Raw genomic sequence first — 15,457 nt, forward strand, 5'->3', positions numbered from 1 at the left:
GGCAGTTGTAAACCTCCTGACATGGGTACTGGGAACTGAACTCCAGTCTTCCACATTGCAAGTGTGTATCCAGCCCCAGAAATCAGTGATCTTTGTTGTTGTTTGTTTTGTTTTTAAGCTGCCTGCATAGGTCATGGCAAGGCAGTTTATAAATGAGAGCACCTTGGCCTGGGGTCACAAGGCCTTCCATGAGCACAGTGGAAACTACAGTGTTACTTGAGAACTGAGACTTTAAAAATACAAACTCCTGGCACCAACACGAGGCACATACCTTTAATTCTGGCACTTGGGAGTCTGTGGCCAGCCTGGTCTACAGAGTGAGTTCCAAGCTAGCCAGGGCTCTATAGTTAGCCCATGTCTCAAACAACAAGCTACTTTCCTTGCTGCTACCAAGGGATTCTCCAACTCTACTTTCTCAGAATTGAATTAAGATCTTCAGGGGCTGGAGAGATGGCTCAGCGGTTAAGAGCACTGGCTGCTCTTCCAGAGGTCCTGAGTTCAAATCCCAGCAACCACATGGTGGCTCACAACCATCTGTAAGGGGATCCGATGCTCTCTTCTGGTGTCTGAAGACAGCTACAGTGTTCTCCTATACACAAATTAAATAAATCCTTTTTTTTTTTTTTTTTAATCTTCAGCCTTCTGAAAAGCAAGACGGGACGCAAGCATTGCACATCCAATGCGTTACCTGCTTCGCCCTGATGTTTTGGCTATCGATTAAGACAGACTATGCTTTATTTTAGATATAGGCACAATTTATTTCTAGGTTGTTTTTTACATTACAAGCTTAACAGGACACTACCCTCTCAGCCCCTTCTGTCACACAAGCCCCTGAAACCCTCTGAAGCATGCAGCTTAAACTGCCCAATTCCAATCTATTGTGGGTCGTGAACCCCCTGTGAGGCTATGATCAAAATTCTGGGCTTACTTCCCTCAAGATGCACACATATACATAATAAGCACACAAACTGCACACAATTTCAAGGGTTCCTGAACTCCCTGAAGCACACCCTTGCATTCTGATTGAAGACTCCCGTCACCTACACCATGGCCTGCAGAGGGCAGCAGGGCAGCTGGAGGGTACCACACTGAGAGCTGCATTCAGGAAAGCTGGGAACACTGTAGAACTTGATCAGCTTTTTGAAGGCACCTTTCTTCATCATCATCATTTCTTCTGGGAACCCAGAAAAGATTCTGGCCCGGAAGAAGCCCCCATTCTTCACGGAAGCGTCTGGGGGAGGTGACTTCTGGGCACTCATAGGCATACTGTTGCAGCTGAGGGACCGCATTGTCTTCTTCTTGTTCTGTACCGACAAGTAACTGAACAGAAAGGACGACAGCTTGTGCTTGGTGGTGTCGGAGGCCTCTTCTGAGAAGCAATCATCAAAGGGATCCAGCGTCGTTTCCAGACTGTCTCCTGGCAGCCTGAAGATCTTCCGGACCTGTACTGGGTCATCTCCTCCCTCGTTGACAGACTCCAGGGATAGCCCATTGGTCAGGTCTTTGGAGCCTCTGGTCACCGGCGGTGGGATAAGATTCTTGGCCCGAGGGCTCGGCTGAGAAGTGCAGTGCTGGCTCAGGACAAGGTTAGCAGCCTCTCGGATGAGGTTCCAATCTCTCAGGATGTCATCCTTGGTGGTGAACTGGGACGTCACGGTGAAACGGATGATCAGCTTGTCCTGGATAGTGGCTGGGATGAGGAAGACCTGGCCAGTTTTGGCTATTTCCTTTAACACACTTTCTGTGAGACAGTTGGGACCCTAGATGAAGAGCAAAAGAATTGAACCCTACATCGTGCTGCTTGTAAGCGCTCCCTGAGGCCCAGCATTTACTGGTCTGAGAGATTCCATAACCCTCAACTCTGGAACAGAAGCATCCTTCTCAGGGAGCACATTACCTTCAGACGAAAAACCACCAGACCAAGGTGCCTCTCAGCAGGAATTTCGAAAACAGGGTCGCTCCTGACCAGAGATTCAAAGTATTTAGCCATGTCTGTACCCTGGAATTGTAAACACAAAGAAAGCTGTCGTTAATAGGCCAAAGCCAAATTGTATCCCCTTTGACACCGTCCAACAACCTTAGACCAGAGACACGGACGGATCCTGAGACCTGTGTGGCTGCTGCCTGCCTGTCTCACTTACAGTCAAGCTGGCAGACCCTGCTGTCTCATCTTCTGTCACATCATACCCACACAGAGACCCTGCGTCTCAAAGTCCTTTCAGCTTAGCCCCAGGATGCAAAAGCCGGTGCTTTCTAACTCAGCAACCAGCCTCCCACTCTGGCTTCTCGGCTTCCCCATCGGCCAAGGGAGCCAGCAAGGGCCAAACTCCATGCCCAAAGGAAAGCAGAGGAGGCTGAGCCATATCTACTGACTTCCCACACCTAGCCGAGCCCCTCACACTCCATGGCTTAAAGGTCCTTCCTTATTACTGACTCTTCACGGGGAGCCTGTATTTTATGTAGCACCACCACCTATGCCATGGAAAACCCTTTGTATCTAATTAATAGGTTCAGAGTTTCTTCTTGGAATGGTGAAATGTTCTGGAAATAGCAATAGTCACTCGATATTGAATATAGGTAATGTCACATTACGTGTGTGTGTGTGTGTGTGTGTGTGTGTGTGTGTGTGTGTGTGTGTGTGTGTGGTGTGTTCAAGGCCAGTCTGGTCTCCATACTGAGCTCCAGACTAGCAAGACCTACATAATGAGACCTGTGTGGTGGGGAGGAAAGGAAGTGACAGACACGGCACATGGATCCCAGTCTGAGACTCTCACACACTCTTTGCTAAGTGACTTTTTTTAAAGAGCTACCTATTTAATGTATGTTAGTGCTCTGTCTGCATGTGTACCTGCATGCCAAAAGAGGGCATTGGATCCCATTACAGATGTGGTTGCTGGGAATTGAACTCAGGACCTCTGGAAGAGCAACTAGTGCTCTTAACAGCTGAGCCATCTCTCCAGCCCCTGCTAAGTGAGGTGTTTTTTTTATGGGCTGGAACTCCCACCTGATGTTCTGTTTTAGAAGACAAGAGCTTCAGCTGCTGTGCTTGACTGTGAGGAGACAGTGCCCTTTGAACCAACCTCTACCTGCTCCCCTTTCTCTCTCTAGTCTATTCAAGCTCTCACCACTGCCTCATGAACCTTTTCTTTTTTTTTTTTTTTTTTTTTTTTTTTTTCCTTTTGAGAAAGGCTTTCTCTCATGTATCCGAGACTGGCTCAAACTTACTATGTAGCCAAGGATGACCTTGTACCATTGATCCTTCTGCCTCTACCTCCCCACTGTGGAACTACCAGCATGCACTGCCAGGGGCAGTTTAAGCAATGCTACAACAGTGGCTTTGTGCATGGGGAGCAAACCACGTACCAAATGGAGCTGTGTCCCCACTTGAGCCCTAAGAAGTTGTGCGTGTGCAAGTCCAGGCCTTGTCTAGGAAAAGCACACTAACTGTTGTCCAGCTCTTTATGAGTTCACACCTCATTTCTAACCTGATTATGATTCTCTCCTGTAACTCCTTTCTTCCAGGCCCATTTTCACCACCTGCCCTGTCAATATTCTCCATGTCCCCTTCACAGGTCCCACTATGGCATCTCGGGTGTGGCCCCTTCAAAGCCCATCTTCTTCAGCATCCTCACTTTCTAGAATCCAAAGGAGGATGATTCTCCCAAGGCTTGGATGGTGGAAAGTGGGTCTCCTGGTTAATAAGATGTTCTCCTCCTGCCCTATTCTCTTCCCTCCTATGAAGCAAGCTGTGTATGAGACAGAGCAGAGGCCAGGGGAGAGGAGGACACAATACTGGCAGTGTGCTCACTACAGACCCCACCTAGAAGGGATAAGAGCGGGTGTGCCTGTGTTGACATACCATTCACCTGGGAGCCACAACAACCATTGGCCGAGCTGGAACCACTCCTTTTTGAAAAGATAGCCGTGGCCCTACTTTGACCACATACACTGCTCTTTGACCTACTTTCACTTTCTCTTTCTGCAAACTAGGCTTTTGAATAATCAGTTCTCAAACACAGTAGGAAAGGTGAGATTCTCAGGGAAGCAGTAGAGCAAGGGATACCAGAAGCATAGAGGACGTTGTGCTTAGTGTTGACTGTTTAGAAGATAAACCGTGTGAACCACAAATCACAGACAGCCCGCTGGGGTTACAGGAGCTCAGTGCTCCTCCAGATAACCAATCAGAAGCCCCTCTGCGCTCCCTACCACCTGAGCCAGACACCAAGGATCCCCTGGGCAGATTTATGAAACCCGGGCTAGTCCTCCTTCCCATGAAAACGCAAAGCATCATGGGTTCAGTCCCATGGCTCTCACACTACGTACGTGTCTGACATGTGCTTGAAGATTCTTCACCCCGAAGGACCGAATCACAAACCACAGCTTAATGGAGCGAAAGCGCCGGCTCAAGGGGATCTGCCAATGCTAGAAACAAATAACACAGGAGCTCATGGTTAGAAGCAACGTGCCCACTCCCTAGGGCACTCTTAGCATTATGTGTTGCTTGCCCAGCACTCCTGGGATCCCCTGGTGTCGCCCTGACTCCCAAAGCCGTTGCTAAGGAGCAAACCAAGACCAGCTTATCTGGGCAGCGCTGCACAGATAGATAGAGCGAGACAAGTGGCTCCAAGCCTGAGACCTGGAACGGAGAGTGACCTTGTGTAAACTGCTATTTTAAGTATTTCATCCCAGCCTAGAAACTCGAGGCAAGTTCCTTGACTAGCAAAAATTAAAAATTCTATGTCTGTTCTTCTCAACATGGGTAGTGGCTTAAAGTACGGTGACTAAAAGCTTAGACAGTGGAGGCTGGCAGACCTGGGCTTCCCTTCAGTTCTGCCTGACTCCTTACCCTGTGTGACTTTGGCAGGGCTACCTCACTATCACATCAACAGCATAGAACAAAAGGCGCTTCCCAGAAAGGGAAACAGCAGAAACTGAGTTCAAGGCCAGCCTGGTCTACATGTAGCGTTCCAGACAGCCAAGTCTACCTAGAAAGACTAGGGAGGAGAGGGGAGGGGGAGGAGGGAGGAAGGGGGGAGGGAAGGAGCACAGGACTTCTACTGTCATCCAGTAGAGGGCAGCAAAACCTTAGGAAAGGACAAAACCTCTGAAGCAGCCTAAGCAGTCCTAAGACATTCAGCAGGACCGGTTTGAGCTCATAAAGACCGGCATGCAACTTCCTCAGCTGCACATGTCTCCTAGCATCCTCTGTGTCTCCTCAAGGCTTTATGGATCTCCCTGCTGTTGGTGTTTTCTCTGCCTCTGGAGAGGTATAGAATGCAGTGGAGGGAAGCTTTGCTGACAACAGAGACCCCAGTCCTGATTCCAGAGGCTCCCTCCCCCAAGCTAAGCACCTGGGACACTGCAATGCTCCCAGATCCTCTTGGAGCAGGGGTAGGCTTCTACTCAAACTGTAGCCCCTTGGGCACAAAAGAGCTTGAAGCAGCTACAGGGACCTTGGTATTATGATACAAAGGGCAACCTCATTGTTCTAGAAGTGCCTTCATAGGTCTGGAAATCAGATCCACTAGATTCCACAGCAGAGCCATGAGAAGCCTCCCAAAGCAGCAGAGAAAGGCATTGCCAGAGATCCAGCAGTTTCTTACAAAACATCATGAGTGGCTCTCAGAGCACACAAGGGTTTAACTGAGTCATGAGTCTACTTTAAGACATGGTCCCAGGGGATGCTAGAATCACAAACATAACAACAGAGATTTAAGGACACAGCAGGGCTCAGTGGGTAGAGAGCTTGCCTAGTGTGCAGGAGGCCCTGATTGATCCCCAGCAGTGTTTGTAAGCTTACTATCTGCAACTCCAAAGCGTTCCTAAACCTCCAGAAACTGTCTTCACAGGACGATCGTCCATTTAATTAAGCGATCCTAAACCTCCAGAAACTACCTTCCCAGGATGACCTTCCGCTTAATCGAGCGATAACAACGGCACAGTGGTATAGAACTAAATGAAAGGGAAAGGAACTTTGGTTGTACGGGGAGAAAAACAAACCAGTTCTTCACCAAGATTACCAGGCTACACTGCCCTTGTGTTGCTGTGTTAATTCATTCGATTCTCACAGCAGAATTAGAATGCAGAACTGCTCCTTTCTCTGTTTACAGAGAGAAAAACCTAGACAGAGCCCAAGCTGCTTGTCTAGGACCAGTGAGGCCCTTCAGAGGAGAGCAGAGTACATGCAGTCTGGCTTTGGCCACGTCACAATAGCAAGCCCCTGAAGCTTAAATGAAGACGTTTCTGGCATTTTGTGCATACTGTTTGTTGTGCAATCACCACCCAAACACTGTGCTAAGTGATTGACATGCGTGGTCCCATGGAAACCTCAGGAGCCCCTATGAAGTCAGTGCTATGTTCCCAGGGACTTTCAATGGTTTCCCAAATGGCCATGTGATGCGTGACACGCTTATGCACATCCCAATCTCACCTAAAAGGTCATCTTCAAACTGAAGAGCAAATATGAAGGACCTGCTCTCCTAGGACACGGTGCATGCTGAAACCCTAAGCCTGGGGAGTTGGGATGCATAGCCTGGAAGGCGGGAGGCAGCCAGAGCTTTGCAAAGGGTGTCAGCATCTCAGCCTCCAAACAGAGCTCCTGCGTGGCCCAGGTCAAGGAGAGTGTTATGAAAGCAATTAAATTAAGAGCCTTTTTCTCACCCGAGGAAATCATCCACGCCCTCCTGCTAGACAGTAAGCAACAGACAGACAGATGGACAGATGGATGGATGGACATACAGGTGGACAGATGGATGGATGGATGGATGGATGGATGGATGGATGGATGATAGAGATGGATGGACGGATGGATGGACAGATGGATGGATAGATGGATGATTGATAGAGACGGACAGATGGACAGACAGTCAGATGGATGGACAGACAGACAGCTGAAAGATAGATCTCCAAAGATGGTAAAAGGAGCTAGCTGGTCTACCTGTGGCAGACAGAACACTTCTGGGAAGAAAACAAGCCAAAAAGACTCAGGAATTGTGATTTTTCTAGGATTTTTCTTCTTTTACGTTTTCTGGATTTCATTCTGTGTGCTTATGCACAACTTGAAATCAAGGGTATCCAGTGGAAAACTGTGTGATGGACTCATAGCGTGCTGCTTCTGGAGGCAGAAACCATGCAAAAACCTCAGGGGTCAGTTCACAGTCCCTATCTTAGCAGCCAGGAGGCTTCCCACTCCTGGAGACTCACCATGAAGTCAGTGGCTACACCAGAGTTGGCATGTCTGAGGTAGATGGGGTTCACACTGAAGGTCTGCTGTAGCTTGTACTTGTCCTTGACCCTGTGGGTTTTCAAATGGGTCTTAGTGGCTGAGGTCTCTCTCAGGAAGCAAGGCAGTTCCCCATGTGGAGAGCTCAACTCACCAGAACCCAGTGCAGTCAAAGTGCACCATCATCCACTTGGAAGGGTTAAAGGTGAAGGAGTCGGCGTACTCAATGCCCTTCAGGAAACCCCGGAGCTCAGGGCACAGAAAGGCTGTTCCTGCATAAGCAGCATCGACGTGGAGCCACAGTCCCTCCCTGGCACCTGGGAAAGCAAAAGTCACCTGCTAGAGGGAGACATGAAAGAGCTACTGCCAGCCAAAGGCATTGCTCACCTATCCCACGCCATGGCAGGCTGCAGAGAGGGATCTGGAAAAGGATGACATACTTTGCTAAAGGAGCCAGCAAGGGTTATGGAGAGGAGGTGACAGGGTGTTTGCATAAGGAGGTGAGACTGAAGCAGGCATGGTTGCCGCCTAATAGTAGGTCTTCTCTCACCGGGCAGAGGACCATTACATCCTGGGCCTCAACCTGGAACGTCCTAGCACAAAATCCAACTGCTCTAAGCCCAGAAAGCAACATCAGTGCATCTAACACAGCACTTAGAGAGATGTCTGTCCTTGGTGGGCTTCTCACAGGGGATCAAGCAATTACGTATGGGTGTCTTATCCATCCTGTGGCTTCCCTTGATCTGCCCCCTTTCTCTCCAGAAGCAGAAGTAAATATTTCACTGAGCGTCACTCACTCTGTTTTCAATACAGCCTGCTCTGACTAGATTGCAACATCACTAGTGAGGGGATGTGAAAACTTGAGGGTCTTCTGTACCTCGATTGTTCTATGTCCTCGAAAGGCTCATGTGTTAAAAGCTTGATCCACAGGGCGGCCATACTGGGGGAGGAGGGGCTTTAAAAGGTAGAGTATATCAGGAGGTCACTGGGGTGTAGTTTTAACTGGTGGTGGGACCCTGATCTCTCCTCCTCTCTCCTTCCCTGGCTTGTGATGTGGTACTTGTTTTGCTCCAGCATACACCCATATTGGTGCCTCATTCGGGGTCCAAAAGTGACAGGGTCAATTGATTATGGACTGGAAGCTTTCAAAACTGTGAGCCAAAATGAAGTGTTTCTCTCTACAATTTCATCATCTAAGGTATTTGTTACAGCAATGGAGAACAGAGTGCATAATGCAAAATAAATACAGAGTTTTTGGCATAATGCAAAATATAGAATTTCTGACTTTTATCTCACCATTAGGAAAAGCCCAATGACCTGTGCTGCTGGAGACTGACTCTCATGACCTTTGGCATTTTCCCTTCTTCCCTCACCACCAAACTGACCAAAGGAAATAATTCCGTGAAGCTGGTTCCAGGTTCTTGTTCTAGCAAATATTTCAAATGTTATCCCTTATCTTCCTAACCAATAAGGACAGATACTCACAGATGGGCCCCAGCTCTGACAGCTTGTCAAATGCACAGACTCCAGTGGTCCCTAAGGTTGCACAGACCTAGGGAAAATGAAGATCCACATGACACACTGGGCCTGAACAAAGACTTTTCCCCTGATATCACCTGCATCTGAGCCTCCTCACCCAGAACAGGGTATCTTATCACAACTTGCACTAAGAAATCTACTTGACACAGCAACCTATTCCATACACATGTACATTTAAAATGAAGGTTTCACTAGGTATGGTGGTGCCCATCTTTAATCCCAGCACTCAAGAGCAGAGGCAGATAGGTCTCTGTGAGTTCAGGCCTTCACAGAGAGACCCAATCTCAGAAAAGAAAGAAAGAAAGAAAGAAAGAAAGAAAGAAAGAAAGAAAGAAAGAAAGAAAGAAAGGAAGAAGGAAGGAAGGAAAGAAGTAAAGAAGGAAGGACAGACACCTCATAGTTTGTACAACACTAAATTTAAGGCTTTCTCTGCTTCTGTTTGAAGCACATCACTTACCAGGATTCTGTCAAAGTCCCTCGGTTGCTAACACCCATGTCCTAGCACACTGATCTTAAACTGCATTCTGACTTACAAACACAGGCACCAAGCCCTGTTGCTTGTCTTCCTCAATGGCTTTCTGGAGAGCTTCTCCTCGGAGTGAGAAGTTGTCGTCCACAGGCAGAAATTTGATCTTCACAAGGGAAATCAAGCCAGCCTTCTCCACTGAAGAGTGAGCCTAATGGGCCCAGGAAAACAGTCAGCATGAGTATGACCAGGAACAGTCAAAGGCCAAGACTGAAGGACTCTAATACCCATGTTTGAAACTGGCATTCATTGTGGTTTCTGAAATCAACCCCCAGGCTCAAACGTCCCCGAAACCCAGGATTCACAGGTATAGATGAGAGTTACACAAGTACTAAGACCCCTAAAGCCAAGCCCTGACATGAGGGTGTGGACTCTGTCGAGCAACTTACCTGGTCAGAGGCATAGGCAACAAGACGAGCATTCAGAGAGGACTCATCAGCATTGGGCTCATGCGCTTTCATTTCTAGGATTTTGTTCTTCCTTGCTGCCAGCAGGGCAATTAAAGTGGATTCGCTGACAGTGCTCTGTAGTGGAGAGGGATTACCAATTATATTGTGTCAGCCTCTCTAGATCCTGTTCCCTGGGTATGATGGACTATGTATGGTGTGCATGTGTGTGTGTGTCTGTGTGTGTCTATGTGTGTCTGTGTGTGTCAGTGTATGTATGTTTGTATATGTCTGTTTTGAGTGTCTGTGTATGTATGTTTGTGTGTGTCTGCTTATGAGTGTCTGTGTATGTATGTTTGTATGTGTGTGTATGTGTGTGTGTGTGTGTCCGTGTGTGTGGTCGCAATTAGTAAGGGAGTGGGACACTCCTTCCCCAAGAGCCTCCTTCCTCCCTCACTCACATACCTATTCTGCATTCTAAGAGTAAGTTTTCACCAATGCCAACCCCTCTCAGAGTGACTACAGAAACAAGAAAAAAATGTTCCAGAAGCAAGTAAGAGAATTTCCCATTTCTTGTGGCTATGCTTGCTTACCATGTAAAACTTATTGAAAAGAAAAAAACAGGGGGCTGGAGAGATGGCTCAGTGGTTAAGAGCACCGACTGCTCTTCCAGAGGTCCTGAGTTCAATTCTCAGCAACCACATGGTGGCTCACAACCATCTGTAAAGAGATCTGATGCCCTCTTCTGGTGTGTCTGAAGACAGCTACTGTGTACTTATATATAATAAATGAATAAATCTTTTAAAAAAAACGAAAAGAAAAGAAAAAAACACACTTGGGGCCAGAAGTACATCTCAGTAGTAGAGCTCCTATTTAGCCCACAGTCAGCCCTGTGTTTGATCCACAGCACAAATAGAATGAAAAAGGAAAATATGGGGAAGGAGAAGACAAGAGAAGAGAGGAGGTTTTTCCTCTGGTTTTTCCAGGATGAAATCAAGTTTTCGTCCACAAGAACACTCTAGAGAGAGCACTGGCTTGTGCAAGTGGCTGGTGATTTGGGTCTGGTTTTGTTTTCAATGACTCTTACCAACTTGGGCTAACTGCCCCTCTGGAAACTCACTTCTATCCACCAAATCAAAAGCATCCACAATAAGACGGGGTAGGATGAGATTTTTCTCCAGACATGTCTGCAGTGTCTCAGAAATCTCGGATTTCTCCCCACTCACAGATCTTACTTCTTGAAATAGTCAGGTGAACTGCAGATGACAGAATCCGCTAAAAAGCCAGGTGGACCCTGACATGGGCAGTAGAGCAGACCAGACCCTCAGAATAGTCAGTGGTCGAATGGGACTTAATAACAAGGAAGACAGATCAATAATGACCTCATCTCCTCTCTGTACCACAATCCATAGTTTACAGAACACTCGATCCTCAAACGCCTGTGGCTGTCTGTCACTACAGATGAGGGATGACGTTCAGAAGGATGTAGGAATAGCTCAAACTCAGATGGCCGATGAGCACAGGGGAAGTCTAATTTGGATTCAGACACTCCTGAGTTAGAATCTTCTTTCTCCCATCTAGCAACTGTTATTTAAGCTCTCTACTTCAGTAAAATCTTAAGGTCACTGAGATGGTGCTGTGTACCTACAGGGGCGATGAGAAGATCCAATGGTGGGCAAAATCACCAGCCAGGTGTGGTGGCATACACCTGTAACCTCAGTACACAGAAAGATGATGAAGGAGGATTGAGTTGAGGGTTAACCTGGGCTACATAGTGATTTCCAGGCTAGCCTGGGCTACAGGAAGAGCCTTGACTCAAAGGACAGCAAAGAAGCGAAACAAGATTGTATACAATAGATACTGTAAATTTTTCCAACTATATCCCAAGTTCTGCTCACAGGAAGTCTGCAACGGGTACAAGCTCACCTTCCTCATAGGAATCTGATTGAATCTGTCAGAATGGGGATGGGGTTCACTTTTTATTTATCTAATCCTCCCATCTACTTTTTTGGGAAATATCATGATCTGTTTTTATAGATTATAAAACCAGGCTATGTATGCACTATCATAGAATTCAAGAATTCAGGGACTGTCCGTTCTCCAAACCAGGCCCTCAGATATCAAGAGCCCACAGAGGCAAGAGCATCCCACCAATGCTCTAGGTCTATGGAGGGGCTCACAGAGCTGTGCCCTGAGCTGTTCCTATCTGAAAAACAGAAGTATTTGGAGAGAGATAGCATCTGCCATTTATCCAAAAGATGGGGTCAGAGGGTGTGAGCAATGAAGCTCTTCCCATAACTGGTTGTTTCTTACTCCCCACTTCCCCTTGCCACAGGGTGTAATGAGACAGCAGGGAGACTTGGCGAACTGTAAACTATGAAATTTAGGTCAAGGACAGCTGGGACCCCAATCATCAGATGCTCAATCCATCTATTTCGAGTAAGGGAATGTGGTGAAGACAGGGGCATATATGAACTGGCAGTTGAAAGAGGTGTGGTGGCGGTGACAGTGGTGGTGGGGTGGTGTAAAGACACTCTGTGGAGGACGGGAGAATGTGGGGACGGATTCTCCCTTGCGTTCTGTGCTCATCACGACCCTGTGTGAGATGGAATGTTGTCATCACAGGTACCTGCAAGACGCCTCCCCCCTGGCTGCTGGGATGGTGGTGCAGGAAGAAGTCCGGGAGCCCCAGCATCTTCGCCAGCCAGTCCATGATGTTCATCTCCAGCTCTGTGCAGGCTGGGCTGGAAGCCTGAAAGAACGGAAGGACCTTCATTTGCACTGAGATGCCCCCACCAGCCCCAGGAATACCTAGATCTCTGTCTCAACATCAATGAGAGCTTCTGCAGAGGAGGAGTTGAGCCTGAGGGCCCAGGATACAAACAGCCATTCTGCCCATGCTACCCTCCTCTGTCAAAAAGGGAAGGAATGGGAACTTTGGATCCATGCCACTACCCTCAATGAGGTCGGAGAAACAGCCCAGAAATGATTGGCTTGCATTTGGCTCTCCAAGTCCCTGAAACATCCCGCTGATATTCCAAAGCCCAAGTGAAAGTGTTTACTAAGAAGCCACTGAGTTCTTTCCCAAGATGACGGCTGGACTCAGGCCCTCCTCAACCTCCCACTCACTGCTAAGGCTCAAGCTTACGAGATAAGGATGTTCCATGAGGCTTCTGGCACCACTCAGATCTGAATAGAACTTAAGGGAAACCCCAGAGCATATCTCTAACTCTTCAGAGAGAGCCCAGGGGAAGCTGTGACCCAAGAGATGTCAAAGTGCCCCATAAAGGTCACAAACTGTAGAAATAACCAGATCTCCACTCGAATCTCATCAAAGTCTGTTTAAACTCTGTGAGTTTAGGAAGTTAAACCACTTAAACCTCAATTTCCTCATCTATAAAATGGGACCAGTACTCGTGAGTCTCTGGGATTAGATGAGATAATGTGTATAAAGACCAAGTTTCCATAATGCAGCATTATAACATTTAGTGTTTTCATTTTCAATTAACACCACATTATTAACTGAATAATTAGACACACCCCCTTCAGAGATAAAGAACAGAATGCATCCTCTGCCTTGAAATGGCTCTCCCTGTTATGTTCCCAGGTACGAGTGGCTAGAGGCATTTCTACTCACCCACGTGAACCCCAAGCAGTTGATGGCGTCAGCCAGCATGTCTCCTAGCAGGGACGGCCAAGAGGTGAGAGCCGGATAGTAGGCGTGCATGTGGGGGCTCTGCCAGTGAACCACCTAGAGACACAACACACAACACCACAGAGTTGGTACCAGGTGGCATGTCCAGAAAGCCCTCTCTTCCTCCAGAGAACCTCTGGGCAAAAAGAAACAACTGCAGAAGTGGAGGAGACACTTTTCAGAGAGCCACTCCGTTAGCGTAAGGCCTCTGTTACTAATTTTCCTCTCCACCTATCTGCACTGAGCTAGCTCATCAGTAGAGGACATTCGTCCACATCAAAAAGGAACTAGGAAAAGTGTCAGTAACACGGACATGGGACTCTCACATTAGCCCCACTCTGATTCCCTGCCAGAAATAAAAAGGAAACGGAAACTGTAAGGTCTGAAGGGCAAACAGGTGTTTCCTCTTTGTTCTTGCCAAAGCCTCTATTATTGTTTGAGGGGTCCCTGAGGTCCCTAGAAAGAAAGCTCCTACTATGAGTCATCAGTTAGACACCCTAAGCTGCCCTAGGCTTCCCGTGGGGATGGCGTCAGGAGAGGTAGGGACAGAGAAGAGATACTAGCCCAGGAAGTATCTGCCCACGGTCAGAGATAGATACAGGAAGGAGCTGGGGAGGGCCCTCCTACAAGGGACCACACACACTCAGCAGTTTACCTGTTCAGTGATGACCCTTCTCACCAGGCTATCCCACTTTCACCTGCCTTTGCCTCTGACTGAAGCTGTGTCTTCTGACTTCTCGAGAAGACATGGCCCTCTAAAACCTGTTAATTCTTAGAATTTTTCCTCATGGGACCTCCCTCAGTTCCTAGAGCCCACACTGACCCCTGAGCCTGAGCAACACTGAGTGAACGTTTCCCCGACTGACAACTCTCTAGAGAGCACCTAGGTGCATCCGTTATGCTCTGTGTGAGCAAATATTGGCCACCTTTGTAGCTCAAACACTGTTTCACACAGTGCATGCAGGGGAGTTGGAGTGAAGCCCAAGGTCACAGGATCCAAGCTTGGGCTCGTTCAGCTCCTCATTGACTCGCTGTGAGGTTTGGGAACTTAGGTTCCGAAACCCCATGTCTTCCTCCGTCAACTTTGAGATCCATTTTTAACTTTTCTCAAAGGTGGTCTCAAAATACGTATACACTTCGGCAGACCCTTATAAAACCAGAAACCACTCCTGTACCTCCTTATCATAAAATAAATCAATCCTAGGACTGTTAAGTAAATGGACACAAACAAGAAACTGACCGTTTGTAAGGTGGTAATATTAACCAGGAGGTAACCCCTAGGTAACAGACACACCACATATCCAGACTTGACTCTTAGTCAGCAACCTCTTCCTTCAATTCTCAACCAATCAGGAGGCCAGCAGGGGTTCCAATATCTCCCACTTTCCAAGCTTTGTCGTTTCTCATTTTCACAGCATCCCCGTGAGGTCCAAGCCTCGTTCCTGTTCTACTGATTGGCAGAGATGAACAGTTGTGGCAGCGAGCGAGATAGAATCTCACGGTTCCAAACATCATCTAGGTCCCAAGGCTACTCACTCCAGACTCCGCCCAAACAACCAAGAAGACTTGTAACCTGCCTTCTCTCTCTGGGTTTCTCTCTCTTCTCTCAGTCGCTTACATTCTTACTTTTAAATTTTTATTACCCCCCTATCTCTAATTCTGTGTGTCTGTGTATCTGCGTGTCTATGTATCTTTGTGTCCGTGTATCTGTGTGTCTGTGTTTCTATGTGTAGGTGTACCTGAGGGAGTCACTTCTTTCCTTCCACCACATGGTCCCAGGGATTGAACTAGGGTCATCAGGCTTGCCAGCAAGGTCCTTTCCCCACTAAGCTTGCCTGCCCGCCTGCCTCCCTGCCCACCCACCCGCCTGCCCGCCTGCCCGCCTGCCCGCCTGCCCGCCTGCCTCCTGCTCTTTCACTCTCACTTTCTGGCCCAGCTTAGACTTAATCAAAATGAAACTTTTTCTTCTCAGTATCTAGGAAATAAAAGGAAAACCATTCGTTTTTAATAAGAATGCAAGGGGCCAGCTGCTTCCGGGCTAGCTTTCAGGAGGCCAGCGGGGCCTGGAAGATGAGATGGAAGGAAGATTG

The 15,457-nt window shown here is 47.8% G+C and overlaps 1 protein-coding gene across 1 annotated transcript in view; it reads right to left on the minus strand.

Annotated features, from left to right (window-relative positions):
• Positions 1 to 737: 737 nt before the first annotated feature.
• Positions 738 to 15,457, minus strand: part of Hdc (histidine decarboxylase) — a 34,435-nt gene continuing 19,715 nt past the window's right edge. Inside the window, exons 6-15 of the mRNA XM_032902599.1 lie at positions 13,311 to 13,424; positions 12,303 to 12,425; positions 9,677 to 9,811; positions 9,295 to 9,438; positions 8,708 to 8,774; positions 7,377 to 7,539; positions 7,204 to 7,294; positions 4,324 to 4,422; positions 1,898 to 1,999; positions 738 to 1,760 (exon numbers count right to left, since the gene is read on the minus strand). Coding sequence (XP_032758490.1) covers positions 1,041 to 1,760; positions 1,898 to 1,999; positions 4,324 to 4,422; positions 7,204 to 7,294; positions 7,377 to 7,539; positions 8,708 to 8,774; positions 9,295 to 9,438; positions 9,677 to 9,811; positions 12,303 to 12,425; positions 13,311 to 13,424 — 1,758 coding nt within the window. The 3' untranslated portion in view covers positions 738 to 1,040. The remainder of the gene's footprint in view (positions 1,761 to 1,897; positions 2,000 to 4,323; positions 4,423 to 7,203; positions 7,295 to 7,376; positions 7,540 to 8,707; positions 8,775 to 9,294; positions 9,439 to 9,676; positions 9,812 to 12,302; positions 12,426 to 13,310; positions 13,425 to 15,457) is intronic.

Source organism: Rattus rattus, chromosome 5 (assembly GCF_011064425.1).
Source record: "Rattus rattus isolate New Zealand chromosome 5, Rrattus_CSIRO_v1, whole genome shotgun sequence".
Taxonomy (NCBI): Eukaryota; Metazoa; Chordata; class Mammalia; order Rodentia; family Muridae; genus Rattus; species Rattus rattus.